We start from the raw sequence: 19,347 nt of genomic DNA, 5'->3' as shown, positions 1-19,347 counted from the left end.
GGTCTTTTTATTATTATTATTCCAGATTAATATGGTTGCTGCTCTGGAAATAAGTCACTACACCTTTCTGAGAGACAGGTGGCAGGCAGGTGTGGGGGACTCCCTGGTCCTGAATGGGGTATCTGTGCCCCTGAAGGACCAGGTGCGCAGCCTGGGAATCATTTTGGACTCACAGCTGTCCATGGAGGTGCAGGTCGATTCTGTGTCCAGGGCAGCTGTCTACCAGCTCCATCTGGTACTCAGGCTGAGACCCTACCTGCCCGCAGACTGTCTTGCCAGAGTGGTGCATGCTCTAGTTATCTCCTGCTTGCACTACTACATGGGGCTACCTTTGAAGGTGACCTGGAAACTACAAGTAATCCAGAATGTGGCAGCTAGACTATTGACTGGGAGTGGCCACTGAGACCATATCACACCAGTCCTTAAAGACCTACATTGGCTCCTAGTACGTTTCCAAGCACAATTCAAAGTGTTGATGCTGACCTTTAAAGCCATAAACGGCCTAGGCCCAGTAAAGCTGAGGGAGCGTCTCCACCTCCATTGTTCAGCCCAGACACTGAGGCCCAGCTCTGAGGGCCTTCTGGTGGTTCCCTCACTATGAGAATTGAAGCTACAGGGAACCAAGCAGAGGGCCTTCTTGGTAGTGGTGCCTACCCTGTGAACACCCTTCCATCAGATGTCAAGGAAATGAACAACTATCTGACTTTTAGAAGACATCTGAAGGCAGCCCTGTTTAGGGAAGTTTTTAATATTTGATATTTATTGTGCTTTTAATTCTGTTGAGAGCCACCCAGAGTGGCTGGGAAAACTCAGCCAGACTGGCGAGGTATAAATAATAATAATAATAATAATAATAATAATAATAATAATAATAATAATAATGCTACTACTATATGGTCTGCCTTGCATCCTATTGGCTAGCCTGATGCCCTCATGTGTAGTAGACAATGCACACTGGTTGGGGCCACTGAGTGCTGCTAAACTTTCCCCTTGAACATCCAAAGACTGCTCCAGTGAGGAACAAACAGGTGCAAGTGGAACCAGAGATCAATTTTGGGTAGGGACTGGAAATATAAATATAAATTAAAAAGCAATCTTGAAGCTCAACAGAAAATTGCATGGTTTCCTTGTGATAGGAAGGGGAGTAGAACGTAGCAAACAAAAGATCTGTGCAAAATATACTGGCCGTGACAACTTTTGGCGGGTCTCTGCTTGCTCCGTAATATTAGTAAGCGGTTAATTTAAATTTTGCTGCGTTCTGCAACTGCCGAAGTAGCAATTACGAGGCTGGCTGCCCCAGAAGTAGTTACTTATCCCTTTGCAGCAAGCTGGCAGGGAACCTGCTGACTTTTATATAGAGCAGAATGCAACCATGTTAGCACAACACTGAGTATATGCTACATGTTGATGGACTAGATTTTCTTTTCAATAATTGCAGTCCTTTCATGTGTATTAAACTTTCGGGCCTCAACTTTTCCTCTCCAGTTAGCTCAGGTGGAAGCTATTACAGAGGTTTCCTTAGCAACCTTTGCCATAGTTTCCACATAAAATAAACTGTACTGAACCTAAAGGAATCCCATTCCTCTGGTTAAAGAATACTGTGCTCACTGCATATGGGATAGAGTGCTTATTTTTCAAAATAAGGCTCTAGTAGAGTAGCTTTCACAATGCTCCAGAAAGACCAGGACCAGAATTACTATTTTTTAAAATAAAAACTAAGTGGGGAAGCACAGAATATTATCTCCATCGGCTGATGAAATAAATCAGCAATAATGCAATAAAGAAAGGGCACGACCCAGTCAAACTAAGAGGACAAGGCTTGCTGAATCAAACAAAATATTCATCGACTAACAGCATTTTGTTTCAAGGACACAAATGTCATATGCCCCTGGAAATCAAGCAGGACAAGAAGACAGTGGATTGTTGGCTGTCACCACCTAGTTTTCAGTGCTTTGATACTTAAAACAAAAGGTTTATGGAATCAAGGCCAGCCCACCCATGAGGCAAGATGAGGCAACTGCCTCAGGTGGTAGGATCCACAGGGGCAGCAGATCCTGGTGTAGATCTTTATAACCCCCCCCCCCCGATCTTCCCTGGCAGGGAGGAAGCATTTTGTGGTTTGCCTCAAGTGCGAAAATGTCTTGGGCTGGCCCAGAATGGAGGTATAAGAGAGAGGCAAGAAAGGAGAGATAAACAAACAAAAACACAAAACACCACACTGGCCTGATCTGAATCATTGACGGTAATTTTGAGGCCTCTCAGAATCTCGCCCTCAGGCGGATGCTCGTACATTGTGAGTTCAAATCGGTTCTGTGGCCCGTTTTCTCCGTAGAACGTCGGCGGGTGGTTGTTGAGGTCCACAACTCGTATGGTTGCCGTGGCAAAGGCATGAGCAGTCGCCTCACCCTCCGGGCTGATTTCGGAAGCCTGTAGTGAACAAGAAATGGGTTTGCATGGGCTTTCCCTCCTGCTTACGATGCTTCATCCGACATGCAATTCCAGAGTTTGATCATATCAGTATCTTTTGCTGGTTGCATTTGAGACTTCAGCTACTCCAGCTCTTCACCATTGGCCTCAGGGCTGACCAGAGCTGAAAGGTCGAGATTCGACTTTCCACAGCCCCAGCCTTGCACGGTGTTAAGCATACTTAGCTAAAATGAGGAACTGTCAGCTCTGTGTACAGTTGCCCTATATATTAGAGCATATTCCTGACAATGAAATATATCTCGAGTTCAGACCTACTCTGACCATTTGGTTCTCCTGAACAGAAAGAACTCCAATAGGCTTGCTGACCAACAAGGACTTCCTAGTTCTGGTATGTTTCTGTGCATTCCTCCCTGACTCTTGGCTTAGTCCCTTGGCTTAGAGTCTCTGGTGCAAATCTGACAGCTTAACCTATGGTTTAGCCATAACACATGCTACATATGTGAACAAATTTGCATAACTTGAATAATGCATTCCTATCAATCCTATTAAACTGTCTGGTTACCTAGTTAAAGAATCCAGATCTTTTCTCTTTCACACACCAGACCCTTTGGGTGGAGTTGGCATTGACGGAGAAAATTGTTTTTTAAAAATGGTATAGCAGAAAGCAGCAATATGCATCAATTCTCCTATGTAAAGAGGGCACTACATTTGCAGTAGCTGAAATTCAGCACACTGCAGATCCATCAGAAGTGGTAAGGGGAAACATTTATAGCAGGAGAGTAAGACAAATACCTGAATTTTCAGTTCATATACTTCTTTCTTCAGCTGATTTGGGTTTTTAATAACAGAAATAGCTCCAGTTGCGTTATTTATTTCAAACGAGCCTTCACTTCCTGTTACAAAACAGAAATATACCTATCAAATTTTCTAGCCCCCTCAAAAAGAATCTGCTTCAATCCAGTTGCAGTCAGAGGTAACTAGTTGTGCAGAGCAACTATTGGCCATACCCAGAGTACTGGGAAGTTATTTTGATTGAAAATAGCTTCCCAACCATGCTGAACACGTGACCTGCTGTTTAAGAGACCTAGGACTCATCTACACAGCTGCAAATGAAATGTTTTAAATGTGTTGGAAAGTGCAATATACAAATGTGACACTAGATGGCAACAGTAAAGGTAAAGGTAAAGGGACCCCTGACCATTAGGTCCAGTCGTGACCGACTCTGGGGTTGTGGTGCTCATCTCGCTTTATTTGCCGAGGGAGCCGGCGTACAGCTTCTGGGATATGTGACCAGCATTACTAAGCTGTTTCTGGCGAACCAGAGCAGCACACGGAAAAGCCATTTACCTTCCCGCTGGAGTGGTACCTATTTATCTACTTGCACTTTGAGGTGCTTTCGAACTGGTAGGTTGGCAGGAGCAGGGACCGAGCAACGGGAGCTCACCCCGTCACAGGGATTTGAACCGCCGACCTTCTGATCCTAGGCTCTGTGGTTTAACTCACAGTGCCACCCGCGTCCCTCTAGATGGTGACAGTAAGCTATGCCAAATTGAATGTATTTTTCAAAACTTTTTAAAAGCATTTTCACAGCATTTTGTTATATGTGTGTAGATTACACCCTACTTGTGCAAATACACAGGTACATGTGAACCTGTATCTTACTGATTACATGCGTGTTCATGGAAATATCGCTTTGGGGATCTTATCTGGAGTTGATTGTATACCACAGAGGCTATTGTAATGGACACCATTACTTTTAAAATAACAAACTTGTCTTGCTTACTGGGGGAATTACCAACCACCAACAAATGCCAATATAAACAAATTTAACAAGTTTGTTTACTAAAAAGGGTTGATCGGTGAGTCAAATGGTTTTGCTGTTTGAAGTGACAGCACAGAAATACAAAATAGCAAGTAGTTACAAAAAAATCAACACATCATTTGGGAAGAAAGGCAAACTAATGCCAGTGTATTGGAAGAAGCAAAGACCACCAGTGTTGAAGCAATGATTCTTCAAACATCAACTTTCTTGGACTGATCATGTTGTTCGAATGCTGAATTATCGTCTTCCAAAGCGACTATTCTATTCTAAACTTAAAAATGGAAAGCGTAAGGGTGGTGGTCAAAAAAGAGGTTTTAAGACTCTCTCAAGACAAATCTAAGCACCGACAATTGGGAAACACTGGCCTATGAGCACTCCAATTGGAGAACAGCCTTTACCAAAGGTGTCATGGACTTTGAAGACGCTCAAGCTCAGGACGAAAGGGAGAAATGTGCTAAGAGGAAGGCACGTTTGGCAAATCCTCACCATGATCAACTCCCACCCAGAAACCTATGTCCCCACTGTGGAAGGATGTGTGGATCCAGAATTGGCTTCCACAGTCACTTACTGACTCACTTTTAAGACAGTGTTCATGGAAGACAATCTTACTCAGCTATGAGTGATCGCCAAAGAAGAAGAAAGAAGAATTATCCATCCTTTTGCTGGTGGAGCCATCCATGCACAGAGGGGTTAGCATAGGGCTCAGTAGAACCTGGTACTTTTCTGTGTCCTTCATGAACCCACTTTGGAGCATGACACGCCATTGCTGGGAATGAGAGGCCTGTGCAAGATTCCCACAGGCAGTTCCACGTTACCCTCCCTTTTTAGTACAAGTTACTTGCATGCATTCCTGCGCCAATCCCTCCATGTGTGGTTGGCTCCACCAGCGTGGAAATGGATCATGTCACAAGGGAGTGGAACTAGTGAGGAATAAGCATATGTGCTCCATACAGGATCTGGAAGAAGGTGCGCTCTCTCTGTGCGAGAGATTTTTCCCTTTAAATGCTCAGTATCCATCTTTGAATGCCGTAATGCTCGGGTGTGCAAAACGTAAGCAAAAGCTGAAAAAGAGCACTTTTCTTTTGCTGGGGCATAATTATATCATCCAACAGTGCAAACACCTCTCACAAAGCTCGTAGGTGAGAAGTTTAACTTTCACAGATTCCTTTTCCTGCACATGTTTCTGAAAAACACACAACAGCCTCAACCACAAACTCAGTTCCTTGTATCTCGGGCATTCAGTGCTCAACAACAACAACAGCAACAGAAGCGGCAAACCCAAATCCTTGTATCTTAGGTGTTAAACATTCCACTTCCAAGTAAGCTAAAAAATATGAAAAGATATGAGTCATGCAAGAGGCTTGGGTTTTTTCCTGATGACTACTTGAGGCAGCTGTAAGTGTTAAAATCTTGATTTTTAGATCTAGTTAGTCTTCTAGAACTGGGCTGCTCATGATTCACCCAGTCTAGAACCAGACCAGACCAATGTGGATTGCTTGCATTTGGCTTGTTGAGTTGTATATGGCCAAAATGGGGCAAATAAATATTGGTGATGTATACATACATAAATCAGAATATTTTGCAGACCTAGAAAAAGAGTGACCATCTTTTGTCTTCACAGCCAAGTAGAAAAAGGAAGGAGCTAGAGAAAATATTGAGTCTAGTCCTCAATTACACAGAACCCCATTTCTGCCATACATGGAAGTATGGGTAGGATAAAAAACGTCTCTCTTCCAATCATCTCTCTAAACAACTACAATTTTTACCTCTCATACCATAATTGGTCCAATCTAGCTAGTGACATAGGCACACAGAGTTAAGCTTCCACACACAGGAACGGCAAACATGAGATTTCTGACAAAGTTCAGCAGCCAGGTAGGATTCCAAGCTACTCCTAAGTTTACTGGTCCAATCAAAATATTATACACTTGGCCAACTGCTAGAATCATAGAATCAGGGATTTGTTTTCAGCTGGAACTTGCCAGAACTTAGTTCCGGCACCTCTCTGGTGGGAACCATTGCCATGAAAATAGAACAAGGGTAGAGTTCGTGGTGAGTTCTGGCACTTCTTTTTCTAGAAAAATAGCACTGTATGGAATCATAGGATGGTAGAGTTGAAAGGGACTCCGAGGGTCATCTAGTCCAACCCCCTGTAATGCAGGAATCCTTTGCCCAACATGGGGCTCAAACCCATGACCCTGAGATTAAGAGTCTCATGCTCTAGTGACTGAGCTATCCCAGGACCATGTGCAGCCAGAAATTGTTGCAGTTGAGCATACATTTCTGTCAATGTGCATGCATGTGCTGGCACAATGCATGCCTTTGTGCATGCCTGGGCACTGACAGCAACCTCAGCTCAGCTCGAATCTTTTCTGACCCTCTGATCCTAGCAACTGACTAACAGGATACCGTAAGGTTGTGATGGCTACTACACTGTTGGGAGAGATAGAGTTGTGAAGGCCAGGCAGTCTAAAAGCAAACATCTACCTTCAATTCAAGCTCAATCCCTTCACCAGAGCATCACTGAAGGTGGCTGGCAGCGATCTCTGAGTGCATTCTCCAAAATGACATCCATACAGTTTGCTCTCCTATTCATAGCACAGATAAAGGTAAAAGGTAAGGCAAAGGACCCCTGGACGGTTATGTTCAATCAAAGGCGACTATGGGGTTGTGGCGCTCATCTCACTTTCAGGCTGAGGGAGCCGGTGTTTGTCCACAGACAGCTTTCCGGGTCATGTGGCCAGCATGACTAAACCACTTCTGGTGTGACAGAAACCAGAGCACACAGAAACCCTGTTTACCTTCCCACTGCAGCAGTACCTATTTATCTACTTGCACTGGCGTGCTTTCGAACTGCTAAGTTGGCAGGAGCTGGGACAGAGCAACAGGAGCTCACCCCGGCATGCGGATTCGAACCGCCAACCTTCTCATCAGCAAGCCCAAGAGGCTATTTAGACCACAGCACCACCTGTGTCCTAGCACAGATAAACTAGGGAACCCACAGCAGATCATGAGCTCCCGTCCCTCAGAAATCTCACCCCAGGCCTTAAATCTCACTGACTCAGGTCTACTTTCAAGCAGTGCAACATCTGGGGACACTGCCATAGGGAGATTGAGTGCCCCTGTTCCCTGTTCCTCTACGCTTCAGACCTGACAAAAAAATTATCAGTGCTATCCTCTGGTTTTCTGACCATTGCTGCATGCATGCGACCCTGACTGGTGCATGCACGTTCAACATGTTCAGTACAACAGGAGTGCAGCATGTGTTCAAGAGAATTTTCATACGGGGGATGAAACACCTTCTGGGGCTTAGCCAAGCCTAGTTTGAAACTAGGAGTGTAGGAAATCCAGTTAAAGAAAACATAATCGATACTCTTCTCTGTTTCCTTCTCTAATTTAACACTGATGCTCATTTTGAAAACTGTCCAATAATGTCTCATTTTGCTAATATCTGCAATAACTGTGACTTCATTAGAAGGCATTAGACTTCGCACTGAACATGGATTGACTTATGTGGAGGGCCATTATCAAGATTCATAGGGCAGAAAAGGAAAGCTTGACTACAATGGAAATGAAGTCAATAGCAGTTTCAAGTGCTCATATATCATGCTATTCACTGCCTAATTGCTATGTGGAAATAGATAATTCAGAGCATGGTCCATCATGTGTTTTCTGGAGGATTTGCCAGCATATAGAATATAAAGTTATTTTCAATGGTTTAGCACTATTTATTCTTTAATAAGAATAACAGACCTTCCTACAATTCCACTGGGTAACAGGTATGAAACATAACATGGGACTGAGATGGTACAAAAAGCTTGAGGAAGAACAAGTATGCAGAAAACCTGCATCTGTTGTTACAACATGTAAGGAAAGTAATTGGTAGTTTAAATAACTCACCATGATATGCGTGTCTGTTTTGTGCTATGCAAAAACAACCACAGCAATTTAAATGCATATACAGGGTAAGTCCTTTAAAAGAGGTCCCATGGATACAGAGTACACATGTTCCATGGGGCCTCTTTTAAAAGACTCACCCTGTATTTTCACATTGGAAGATAATGAAGTGCAACCTAAGACGTGCAAAATAAACCGATTGCAGAGGAATGGAAAAGACCAGATAAAAATGCAAATTAATGTCGGAACGGATTGAGGCGTGTCCGTACGTCATTCTTATAAAGTGACTGAAAGTCAAATGGCAGAAAACCTATTCTTTGAAACTGGGTGTGCCCCAATCATGTATAAATTCAGAGAGAGAAAGAAAGAGGGGGGGGAGGGAGGGAGGGAGGTTGAAGAGCAAAATGGGATGTAGATGAAGGGAGCTGCACTCTCCCATTCAAGTTCTATACCTCTCTTCCCCTGGCCCGCACAGTTTGGACCCCAAAAGTGAAAGCAGGACTTTCAGGGAGGGGAAAACAATACCTGGGAGACAATCTGTGAGGAGATAAACTGCAGAAGTGAGGAAGGAAGGTTCTGCTCTTCAGCAGCAGAGCATATGCCTGCACTACCCAGAGCGGGTGCGCTTCCGAGGGGGGCGGGGCACGGAGGGCCCCCCCCCCAGGCACGGGATAGCCACTCGGGTGCATGCAGCGGCACACGTGCTGGGGGTGGAGTGAGTAGCCGATGGCGGACATTCAGTGCGCCTTCTGCACGGGACTCCCAAGCCTCCCCCAGACTGTCAAAATGCAGGGGAAAGGGGGGAATGCCACTGGCAAAGCAGCGCAGCTCCCCCTTCCCCCAACAGCTCGGGGTAGGCTTGGGAGTCGCGGGCGGGCGGGGTGCCAAATGTCACCCCCCTCAGTGAAAACACCTGGGGCGGTCTGCCCCCACCGCACCCCCTTCCTCCACCCCTGCTGCTCTTCTCACTTGTATTCCCCCTTTCTCTCCACAACTTCCACTTTTATATGGCCTTTTTTATATGGCCCCAGTCCTGTATACGTGAAGGAGCATCTCCACTCCCATTGTTCAGCCTGGACACTGAGATCCAGTGCCGAGGGCATTCTGGTTGTTGCCTCCCTGCGAGAAGTGAGGTTACAGGGAACCAGACAGAGGGCCTTCTTGGTAGTGGCGCCTGCCCTGTGGAACACCCATCAGATGTCAAGGAAATAAACAGCTATCTTATTTTTAAAAGACATCTGAAGGCAGCCCCGTTTGGGGATGTTTTTAATATTTAATGCTGTATTGTTTTTAACACTCGATTGGGAGCCGCCCAGAGTGGCTGGGGAAACTCAGCCAGATGGGTGGGGTATAAATAAATAAATTATTATTATTATTATTATTATTATTATTATTATTATTATTATTATTAACATGATTATTATTATTAACATGATTGGGGCCGGCAGGTACTTAAACTAACAAGAGTCTGCTGCCATCACTTGTAGTCTGAGCTAGCCAGGTTGTGCTGTCTCCCCAAGGTCCAGTTAGGAGGATTCCAGGTAAAAAAGGCACTCTCAATATCCTCCTTCACACACCAGGTACTTGACATTACAAATTCGTCCTTTTCCCAATATGAAGATAGAAGTTATGTGTGAAATAATCCTTAGTTTGAGGGTAAATATTCTGCAGATAATGCCATGCTCTACTTGGCTCTCCCCCCCCCCCCCCGCAATCCCACCACTAATAGCAGCTTCAAATAATAGACTAACTCCTCCCAACAAAACTGCCCTGATTGAATTAACAGAGTTTTAAGTTAAAAACAAAAATCAAGACAGTCATATGGATTTAATCTATCTTGGCTGTCAAGGGTAAAAGTAGAAACATAGTCTCAGTGTGGAGGGGCCAGAGTTAAGGAAGCAGGCTAGTTCATCTGGACTGAAAACCTTTGTCATTTGGGACTGTGCTCCACTGTGACTTCATGTTTTTCCCTTGCCTGGCATTGTACTGCTTTCTGTCTCCACCAAGAACTGCTAGACCCAGATCTTATCTCATGCAATTGTACTCCCCATGATCTGTCACAAACTGGCCCTCGGCTCTCAAGCATCACCCCTGCAACAGTCTCGGCCAACCGGCAATCCTGCCCAGTGGCTTAAAATTGGTTCACTCATCATCACAATCCTCATTACCAAATGCAGTTCATTGAAAGATGAGAAACAGGCCTGCCAACACACAGGCAGACATGGGTGGAATCTACACACACATTAAAAAAAAACAACCCGCTGTGAAAATGCTTACCCCCCCAAAAAAAAAGTTTTGAAAAATACATCGGATTTGGCATAGCTCACCGTTGCCATCTAGAGTTGCATTTGTATATTGCACTTTACAACACATTTTAAATGTTTCATTTGCAGAGTCCCATAGAGGCCAATATGCCCATTCCCGATGTGTACAACTCCTATTAACCCTGACCATGGGGCTGAAGGGAGTTGTAGTCTGAAGGGACTACATGTTGGGAGAAGCTTTTGACTCTCCTAGAACCTCCCTGTGCCTTCTTAGACACAGTGAGAGCGAATATCTATTTTGATTATATATTTTGTGGTTTTATATTTTGATTTTGTTCTGTGAACCGCCCTGAGACCTCCGGGTATTGGGCAGTATAATAAATAAATAAATAAATAAATAAATAAATAAATAAATAAATAAATAAATAAATAAATAAATAAATAAATAAGCAAGCAAGCAAGCAAGCTTCACAGCAAACCAAAGCAATGTTAAGTATACCTGTTCTTTTATATCTGATAAACTTCCTTGCATATATGAAACTAAACAGTGAGTTTGATGGCTTTAGGTATTCCTTTAGGATTTCAAACCAACCCAGTAAACTTACCATTCAAAAGACGGTAATGAATGTCATTAGGCTTCCCTCGGTCCCCATCAATAGCAACGACTGTTATTACCTCAGAACCCTGGAGAGAGAGAGAGGAGGGAAAGAAAACAGGGAGCACAGGGAGGTAAAACTGCTGTAAAATATAACTCCAAGCCAACCTAATGCATCAGCTCTCTCCCATGTAGACAGGCAACACAATATAAACTGAGCACTCTACTTGCAAACAACATTGCCAAACACAAGCTCACCGGCATGATATGGTGAATGATTAAAGAGAGAGGAAGGTCCTGTTCTGTATTTGTAGTTCTGCTCAGAGAATAACTTTTCTATTTTTTTTATGGCGTATTTTAACAGAGAACACGGCAAGACCAAGTTCAAGCAGCAGGAAACAAATCAAGGAGCTTCGATATCTCTGGTGGAAGAAGTAAGGACCAGCAACTTTTTGCTCAGTGATAGGAGGGGTTGACCACACCTCAGAGTTGCCTTGGACTCTAATGAGCGAGACACACCCTTCTGCAATTATTTGGAAAGCTTTTTTTGGGGGGGGAGGGGGCGAATTGCAGAGCTTTGAAAAGCGCTTTAGGAAGAAATCCTCTTCAATAGCTAAGAAAGCAATATGCTAAAAAAAGAGAAAAGAACGTTCGACCTGAAAATCCACTCCCTTTGCAAGTTTAATGGGCAACACCTGCATGTGTAAATAATAGTAAACCTGGAAAGAGCATTATAATATATGGAGTTTCTGACATACTAAGCAGGGAAAGAGGTGAGTTTTTCCATCATTATAATATGATAATATTTTTGGTTATGGGGCTCACAGTGGAGGTGATTAATGCTTAATTATCCCTGATTTCCTCTGTGAGCTCCATAAAAAAACACACAACTCGGCGTATTTAATAATTATAGGCATTTCCAGATCATTGGTTAATAGCAGCACAAGGTAAATTATTATGTTTCACAGCTTTATAGCACCTCTTATTGCCAAAGATTATGAAGTGCATGAAAAACACCTCCAATATTCCTCAAAATCATTTTCTCCTGCCCTCTAACTGGGCAGGCTACAACAATATGGGCAGTGAAATATGGTACCAGTGTCTACAGAAATCACTGGAGATTGTGGAGGCGGAAGCCTCCGTAAACATGGTTTGAACAGCAAGTTGCAGCACCACAGAGCTAAACTATGAGCTCGCTTCAGCTCTGGAGAATTTTATATCCACTTGCACAAGCTAAACCAGGATTAACCAAACCTTATAAGCTCCCGGATTTCTGCCGGGGTTGAAAATGCAAGTGGATGTACTATGTAAGTTCAGTTTGAACATTAAGCAGGCTTGGCCTTACCATTTGGCAAAGTCAAATAGCTGGGGACAACGTGTGCGTATAATCTTGCTACAACCCTTCGTTATATCTGAGCATCACAAATTAATTCTGTAAGAACATGGCTTGTCTAAGCAATACTTCTGCTAAGCCATTTATGATTTGTGTTTTCCCCCGGTCTGCTTCAACTCTCTCTTTGTTCATCTCCTTTCCGCCTACTGTCTTTCCAAAAACGCTTGGAAAACTTGACACAGTTTCAAAATGATCTGATTTTAATTGATTAATTTCGAGCATCAGGCGTAATCCAAAGGTGTACATACAATCCACTGTGCGTGAAGTGGGGTGAAAGGATATTTCAGCCTCCTCTTGAAGCAGGAGCTGCCCATACTCCTGTCAGGCATCAGAGGACCCAACCCCCACAGCAGGTTGCCAGGAATGGACAAGACAAGGAAAAGTCCTTACTATCTGCTTTTTATTCAATATTCCCAGAGAGAGGCTTGGAATGCAGCCTCTCAGAATAATGGCATTGCTCTGAGTGAGTCTCCACCCCCTCCATCTCTCCCACTTCCTCATGCATCCTCACCACGGGTGCTGAAAAGTGTCCTTTGCCTTTGAGCTCTTTGCTCTCCTACTTTCAATGCTTGCCGGGTTCTGGGAGAGGGGGGTTCTGGAATGCTTTCTAAAGACACTGTGTCTGTCAGCTGTCCCCCCCCCTCTGGTACTTCTTCTTCCTCCTCTCCCATTATTTCCTAGGTTTCCCCCTCATCTGCCTCTGAACTGTGACCTCCCACAAACCCCTGTTGTTAATCGGAAATGTCTTCTTCTCCTCCTCTCAAAAGGTCAGGCTGGGGAGGCAGTCTCCACCATTCCTCCTCTGCCCAGTTTCTGACAACTCCCCTGAAAAGTGACCCCTTAAGGTCCGGGGACCTTGGACATTTTGTGGGGAGCAAAGGGCCACTCACTGTCAGAAAGGAAATCGGCAATCACCTTGCACATGTGCACTTTGCATCCTCCCCCTCCACTTATTTGCTGCAGAAGCTACATCATTTTGGCAGGGTGCACAAGAAATGTTGCTTGTGGTACTCACGGCCAGAGTGTCCTCATAGACATATCCATAGTAGGGAGTGCCAACAAACATCGGAGGGGTGTCCTGAACATCTTCCACATTGATTGTGACAGTGGTTGTGGCTGAGAACACCTTGTTGTTGCCACGGAGCTTGCCGCCGCCATCCTAGGATGTAAAATAGTTCCAAGATCTTAGGATCCCTTTGCCTTTCACAAAAAAAATGCACTCCACACATTTGGAGTGAGAGATAAGGCTGAGAAGTATGGCTCTGATGAGGAATGGGAGGAGCCTCCCCCTCCCCTTGGATCCTGAAGCTACCCAGGAGCAGGAGGACAGTATAGATTTGGAACAATGGTTTGCAGAAGGGCATAGTTCTGAAGACAAAAGTTGGGATGAATTGGGGGTTGAACAGCAAAGTGAAGTAGAACAGGAAGAGTTAGAGCTAACACTCTCTCTTACTGGAGACTGTCCAGCCTATCAGTTCAAGGACACAAAGAGCAGATAAGGTGGCTGCACAAAAGGCACAATGGTTGCAAGATCAGTTTGCAAGGTGCGGAAATGTACAAGGGGGGAAGTGGGTGGAAACCTTAATTGGAAACACCATCATTCCGAGAATGGCTGTGTTGTTCTTTTGCTGTGATCATTAAAGACTCTTTAATGGTAAGCAACTCTTTTCACTTTGGCCTGCTTATCTATGGCAAAAGGGTCCCCAAAGCCTGACAATTGCTCTGCTCCTGGTAGAATAGACTAACTGGACTTGTTAAAAATTATGCATACACCAGAACTGATGGAAATAGGAAATATCTGATCTGGCACAGATAGATGGGGCTCATTCCCTGAACCATAGGAAGCTTTCCTGTCATTTTCATCTTTTCTTCTGTTAACTACTTCTGAGGAGGCCTGACCTTAAGTGTCCAAGATTCTACATCCCCAGGATTCTAAGGAGAGAGGCTTTTCCCCGGGGACCACTCCCAAGGTGACAACGGTTACTGTCACTGGACCAAGGATTTATTGCAGTGCTCCTCATGGATGCAAGCCTTTCGCTGTGTCAGCACAATATCAGTGGTATCAAATTACCAGCCAGTACCCCCCCCCCAATTCATCTGAATTTATCCTCTCTGCAGAATATACGATACGCAAAGAACAAACACTTGTTGCCAACAACCCATTTGCAATATCTCAATGACTCATTTGGAATATGAACCCAGCAGTATACAAAATGCTTCTACGCATGTCTCAGTTTTGCTTTATTTTTAATTGCTCTTGTTTGTTCCTCAGCCGAGGTAAATCCATCACATATGCTTTGTTTGCTTTTCTTTGAAAGGTTTGCAGATTTGAGCTTCAACTGGTCAAAGGGTAGCTAAGTCGGAAAATTCCGCTCTCCTATAGGGTACCAGAGGCTGAATTTACCCAGAATCCTTAAATACAGGCCTTGACATGATGGTAAGACCCCACTGATCTTGGCAACATTATTTCTGAAGGAAAAATCAGAGGACTGGAGTCCCTTAGAGACTCCCTTGTGATGGTATAATCAAAGTGCAAACAGCCTCTATGGACTATGAGAGAATTGACTCCTGCTGGAGCTGCAGGCACAACATAGGCAATTAAGGAGTCAATTTGACATATGTAGCCAGGAGGAGCCTTTCAACACCCAGTGATCATCATGGCTGAGCAGGGCTTTGAACTTCAGAGATCATCTACACAAACAACCAGATTATGCCCCGAAACCTTTAGCTCATATAGTCACTATGTCCATTCCACCCTTTCTTGGGCCAGGGGAATTGGCCTGTACACTGGAATGTACAAAGCATCTGTACAAAGGAGTCACAGATCTGCACAAATCTGTTTTCAGTTAATTATTACTCTCTTCTCCCCACACACCCCAATTTCATTTCCTCCTCCTCCACACCACACAGATGGATGTCTAAAAGCTTGTAAATGGTATTCAGAAATATAATGAGATAACAGTCCATCTTGGATTGTCCAAGTTCAGAATGAAGGTGGAGGAACCTTTTGACTGAATGTTCTCTCTCATGTATAAAACTTCCTGAACCCAGAAAAGTAGGATGTCAGGGAACAGGAGTCTAACTCAGCCTTCACACTGAGATATGCAGGGTAGGTTTATTGTTCACAAATATTTTTAAAGTAAACAGGAGTGTATGGTGAGGAAGGTTGCTGTTGTAGATATGGCCTCCCAGCGGTGGTAACATTGCCACATAAAATCATAGAATTGTAGAGTTGGAAGGGACCACGAGGATCGCCTTGTCCGACCCTCTGCAATGCATGAATCTTTCGCTCAACATGGGGCTCGAATCCACAATCCTGAGATTAAAGAGTCTTGTACTCTACTGACTGAGCTATCCCAGAACAGCAAGGAAAGGTAGCAAGTTTGGGCCACATAGGCAAGACCAGCAGATTGGCTTCACTGATGCACTTGAACCGTCCCAACTATGCTGCTGACTAATAATAATAATAATAATAATAATAATAATAATAATTTTATTTATATCCTGCCCACCCAGGCCAAAGCCGGCCACCCCAGTACACAGCAGAAACACTACTGCCAGGAGGCCAGATCCATAGCAGTGCTCCTCCTCACCCGCTCTTATTGGACTTGAAGTTAAAAATGGGCAACCACAACAATGGATCACACCTGACTACACAACAGGATTGCAATGCAACAAAGAGACCTGCTGGTTACAACGCTTAATATTTCCAGCTTATGTGGGATAACTGAAACATATATAATGGTACTATATATGGGCTTGTGATACCATAAATACACATTTAGTATGACATAACTTTTCAGAGATGGAAAAAAGGCAAGGTCCCTATGAGAAAAGAATGGCAAAGCAAGCTGATGGACTATGCCAAAATAGCAAAACTTGACTGGAAAACTCAGAAACCAAGAGGACAAAAACTTTATAAAAGAACAGGAAAAAATTATAAGTTATTTAGGAGACCACTGTAAGCAGATGGAAACATTGGCAGGATTTTTATTTCACTTGTAGTGTAACAATTACAATGGACAAAATGGGTTGATATAAAAATTAGAGTATGGAAGAATATGCAGTTGTAAATGTTCAAAATGGGACCCCGTGGAGGGGGTGGGGGGGAAGTCCCAAGATTCGGACGAATCTCTCTATATGGATATATATCTGGGTTTTGTATTTGTAAAACTAAATAAAAGTGATTTCAAAAATAAAAGAAAATAATACGACATAGGTTTTCATGGTCTATATTAGCATTAGGCTAAGTTTCAGGAATATGGTTGGTGTGTGCATTTAGAAGTGCAGTCAGAGAAAAATAAGATACAGAAAAGTACAGACAGCAATAATTATATATACGGCAGTGGTAATTTTTTAAAAAAATGTTGACGGTATAGACCAGGGGTAGGCAACCTAAGGCCCGGGGGCCAGATGTGGCCCAATCACCTTCTCAGTTTGGCCCACGGATGGTCTGGGAATCAGCTTGTATTTACATGAGTAGAATGTGTCATTTTGTTTAAAATGCGTCTCTTTGTGGGGCATAGGAATTTGTTCATCCCCCCCCCAAATATATATATATATAGACTGGCCCACCATATGGTCTGAGGAACGGTGGACCGGCCCATGGCTGAAAAAGGTTGCTGACCCCTGGTATAGACACCTTGGCATTGGCAAGCGAATTAACACATATTTTGGTTCTGTCCACAAGTGATAACACCAAGGCTCTTGGTGTATTTTAATTCAGCACTTTTCAATTGCAGTCTCCCTTCAAATGACAAAGTGGACCTGTCTGGGCTAAATGGGCCATTGGCCTGGCTCTGTAATAAGGGAGGTCCATACATTCTCAAGATGAGAAATTGTCCACCCCTGCCCAATCGTCACCATCTCTTTCAAAATGTGCACAGATATCTTGCACCCACAGACTCTGCTGGATACCACTCACTCTGTTATGGTAAAGCTGGATATGTTTGGCTGCCATAAACCATTTCTCCAGAACTTTGCACTGCAAGAATACGGAAAGATACTCGGGCCACGTCCTTCACTGTAAACCCCAGGAGAAATCATAGCAAGACTTCTCGAGGATTGCTTTGATAGACTGGCAGAAGTACTGTAGATCCAGTGTTGAGAAAATATTAGATGTCACAAGCTATTTCGGGCCTGTTAGATCTCACACCATTTCTATCACCTGCAAGGGTCCTTTTCCTTGCCCTTGTACAGTTTTTCCCACAGCTGGAAAAGTATGATCAGGAGAATATATAAATACCTTTGCCACCACAGTAACAAAATAAGTTCTGGATTTTTCATAGTCAAGAGTGATCCCGGTTTTGATGCGAAGGACACCACTGTGGCGATCTATAGTAAACTTATTTGTATGGATGTTCTAGAAGAAAAGAAAAGAAATGTAAGATTGTGTGTGTCTTTAATGCATAGGTTGATATCCTCCTGCTGTCAGAAACCAACTTCGTATTATTTGCTCTGAAAGAACAAGACCTACGGCAACATAGGGAACAAGCGGCTGCCTGCGAAAAGAACGAGCACTCTGCACAATGTGAATTTCCGTGAGACAAATGAAGTTTTAATCTTCGGTAGGTCAACTGACTGAAGCGAACTGGAGCAAGCACAGAATCCATCCCCTCTGACAGTAGCATGGCCAATTACCCACTGCCGAGAAAGGAGATTTGCATTACCAAAGAAGACACCAATTGGCATGCGGTGAATTTTATGTAGAGGCACAAATTCAGAAATAATTGATATAGTTTAAATAGAAGTGCATGCTTCCCACCATACTGGGGAAGGCACCAGGTGACTCGGGTCACTTGTTCAGTCTGCTGACCCACAGCTGCCAATTGCTCCTCAAAGCTCTCCCTTTCTATGACCTGACAGCCCTCAAAATAGAGGACCGTTCTCTTTAAAGTAGGGCATAAGGCCACCCTAATTGTCAGGGGTCTTTTTCTACTCTACTCACTTTATGCTCTGCAACCGCCAGTGGCGTAGCGTGGGGGGTGCAGGGGGGGCCGGCCGCACCGGGCGCAACATCTGGGGGTTTGGGTTAGGGGGCGCAAATCCACGGGTTAGGGGGCGCAAATCCACGGGTTAGGGGGCACAAATTACTTGCCTTGCCCCGGGTGCTGACAACCCACGCTACGCCACTGGCAACCGCCAAGGCTTCTGTGCTCACCCCATTGTGAGCACCCATTTATTTCCATTGTCCAAAGAAGGGGGAAGTACAACAGGGAGTTATATTGATGTAAGGTAAAAGGTAAAGGACCCCTGGACGGTTAAGTCCAGTCAAAGGCGACTATGGGGTTGCAGCGCTCATCTCGCTTTCCGGCCAAGGGAGCCGGTGTTCATCCACAGACAGTTTTCCAGGTCATGTGGCCAGCAGGACTAAACTGCTTCTGGCACAACGGAACACTGACGGAAACCAGAGCCCACAGAAACGCCGTTTACCTTCCTGTCACAACATTACACCAACCTATAACATACTTCCTTTTGAAATCCTTGTCATCTCTACAAGTGCCAATCTAGAAACACAGAGGAGGGGCTGGTGATACGACCTGACAAAAGGATTCGAGAAGCAGAAGGCACATAGTATAGGACCAGCTCTCAGCATTTATGAATGTTGTGACAGGCTCAGCAATATTCTCAGACTTCCCGTAATTCTTATTCATGAACTCAAACCATTTATTGTAAAGGACAATTGAGTTGTATCCAGGATAGTGCTATGTGAATGTTCTCTCTGCACAAAGATTTCTGCTCGCGCAGCAAAATGTTCGCTCCCTCTCCTCCCTTGTGCATCTTAAATCTGTTCAAAGGGTTCTTCCAACCCTCTGGAGCAAATGTGGGGAGTGGGAGGAGTGGGAGTAAAGTTGTGGTACATAAACAGGAAAAAAAATTGCACAGATGGGACACAGTAGCTCAGGCACCCCCAAACTCGGCCCTCCAGCTGTTTTGGGACTACAGCTCC

General features: G+C 44.2%; 1 protein-coding gene across 2 annotated transcripts in view; it reads right to left on the bottom strand.

Moving 5' to 3' along the window:
* Positions 1–19,347, bottom strand: part of CDHR1 (cadherin related family member 1) — a 55,778-nt gene that overhangs the window by 24,530 nt on the left and 11,901 nt on the right. For both annotated transcript variants that reach the window (XM_083502487.1, XM_083502488.1), the window contains exons 7-11: positions 17,644–17,760; positions 13,414–13,557; positions 11,016–11,094; positions 3,220–3,320; positions 2,224–2,427 (exon numbers count right to left, since the gene is read on the bottom strand). In XM_083502487.1, the coding sequence (XP_083358613.1) occupies positions 2,224–2,427; positions 3,220–3,320; positions 11,016–11,094; positions 13,414–13,557; positions 17,644–17,760 (645 nt within the window). The remainder of the gene's footprint in view (positions 1–2,223; positions 2,428–3,219; positions 3,321–11,015; positions 11,095–13,413; positions 13,558–17,643; positions 17,761–19,347) is intronic.

Source organism: Podarcis liolepis (genome assembly GCF_965112155.1).
Source record: "Podarcis liolepis genome assembly, chromosome: 5".
NCBI classification, from domain to species: Eukaryota; Metazoa; Chordata; class Lepidosauria; order Squamata; family Lacertidae; genus Podarcis; species Podarcis liolepis.
The sequence above is the reverse complement of the archived record's forward strand: the minus strand, read 5'-3'. Positions and strand labels throughout refer to the sequence as shown.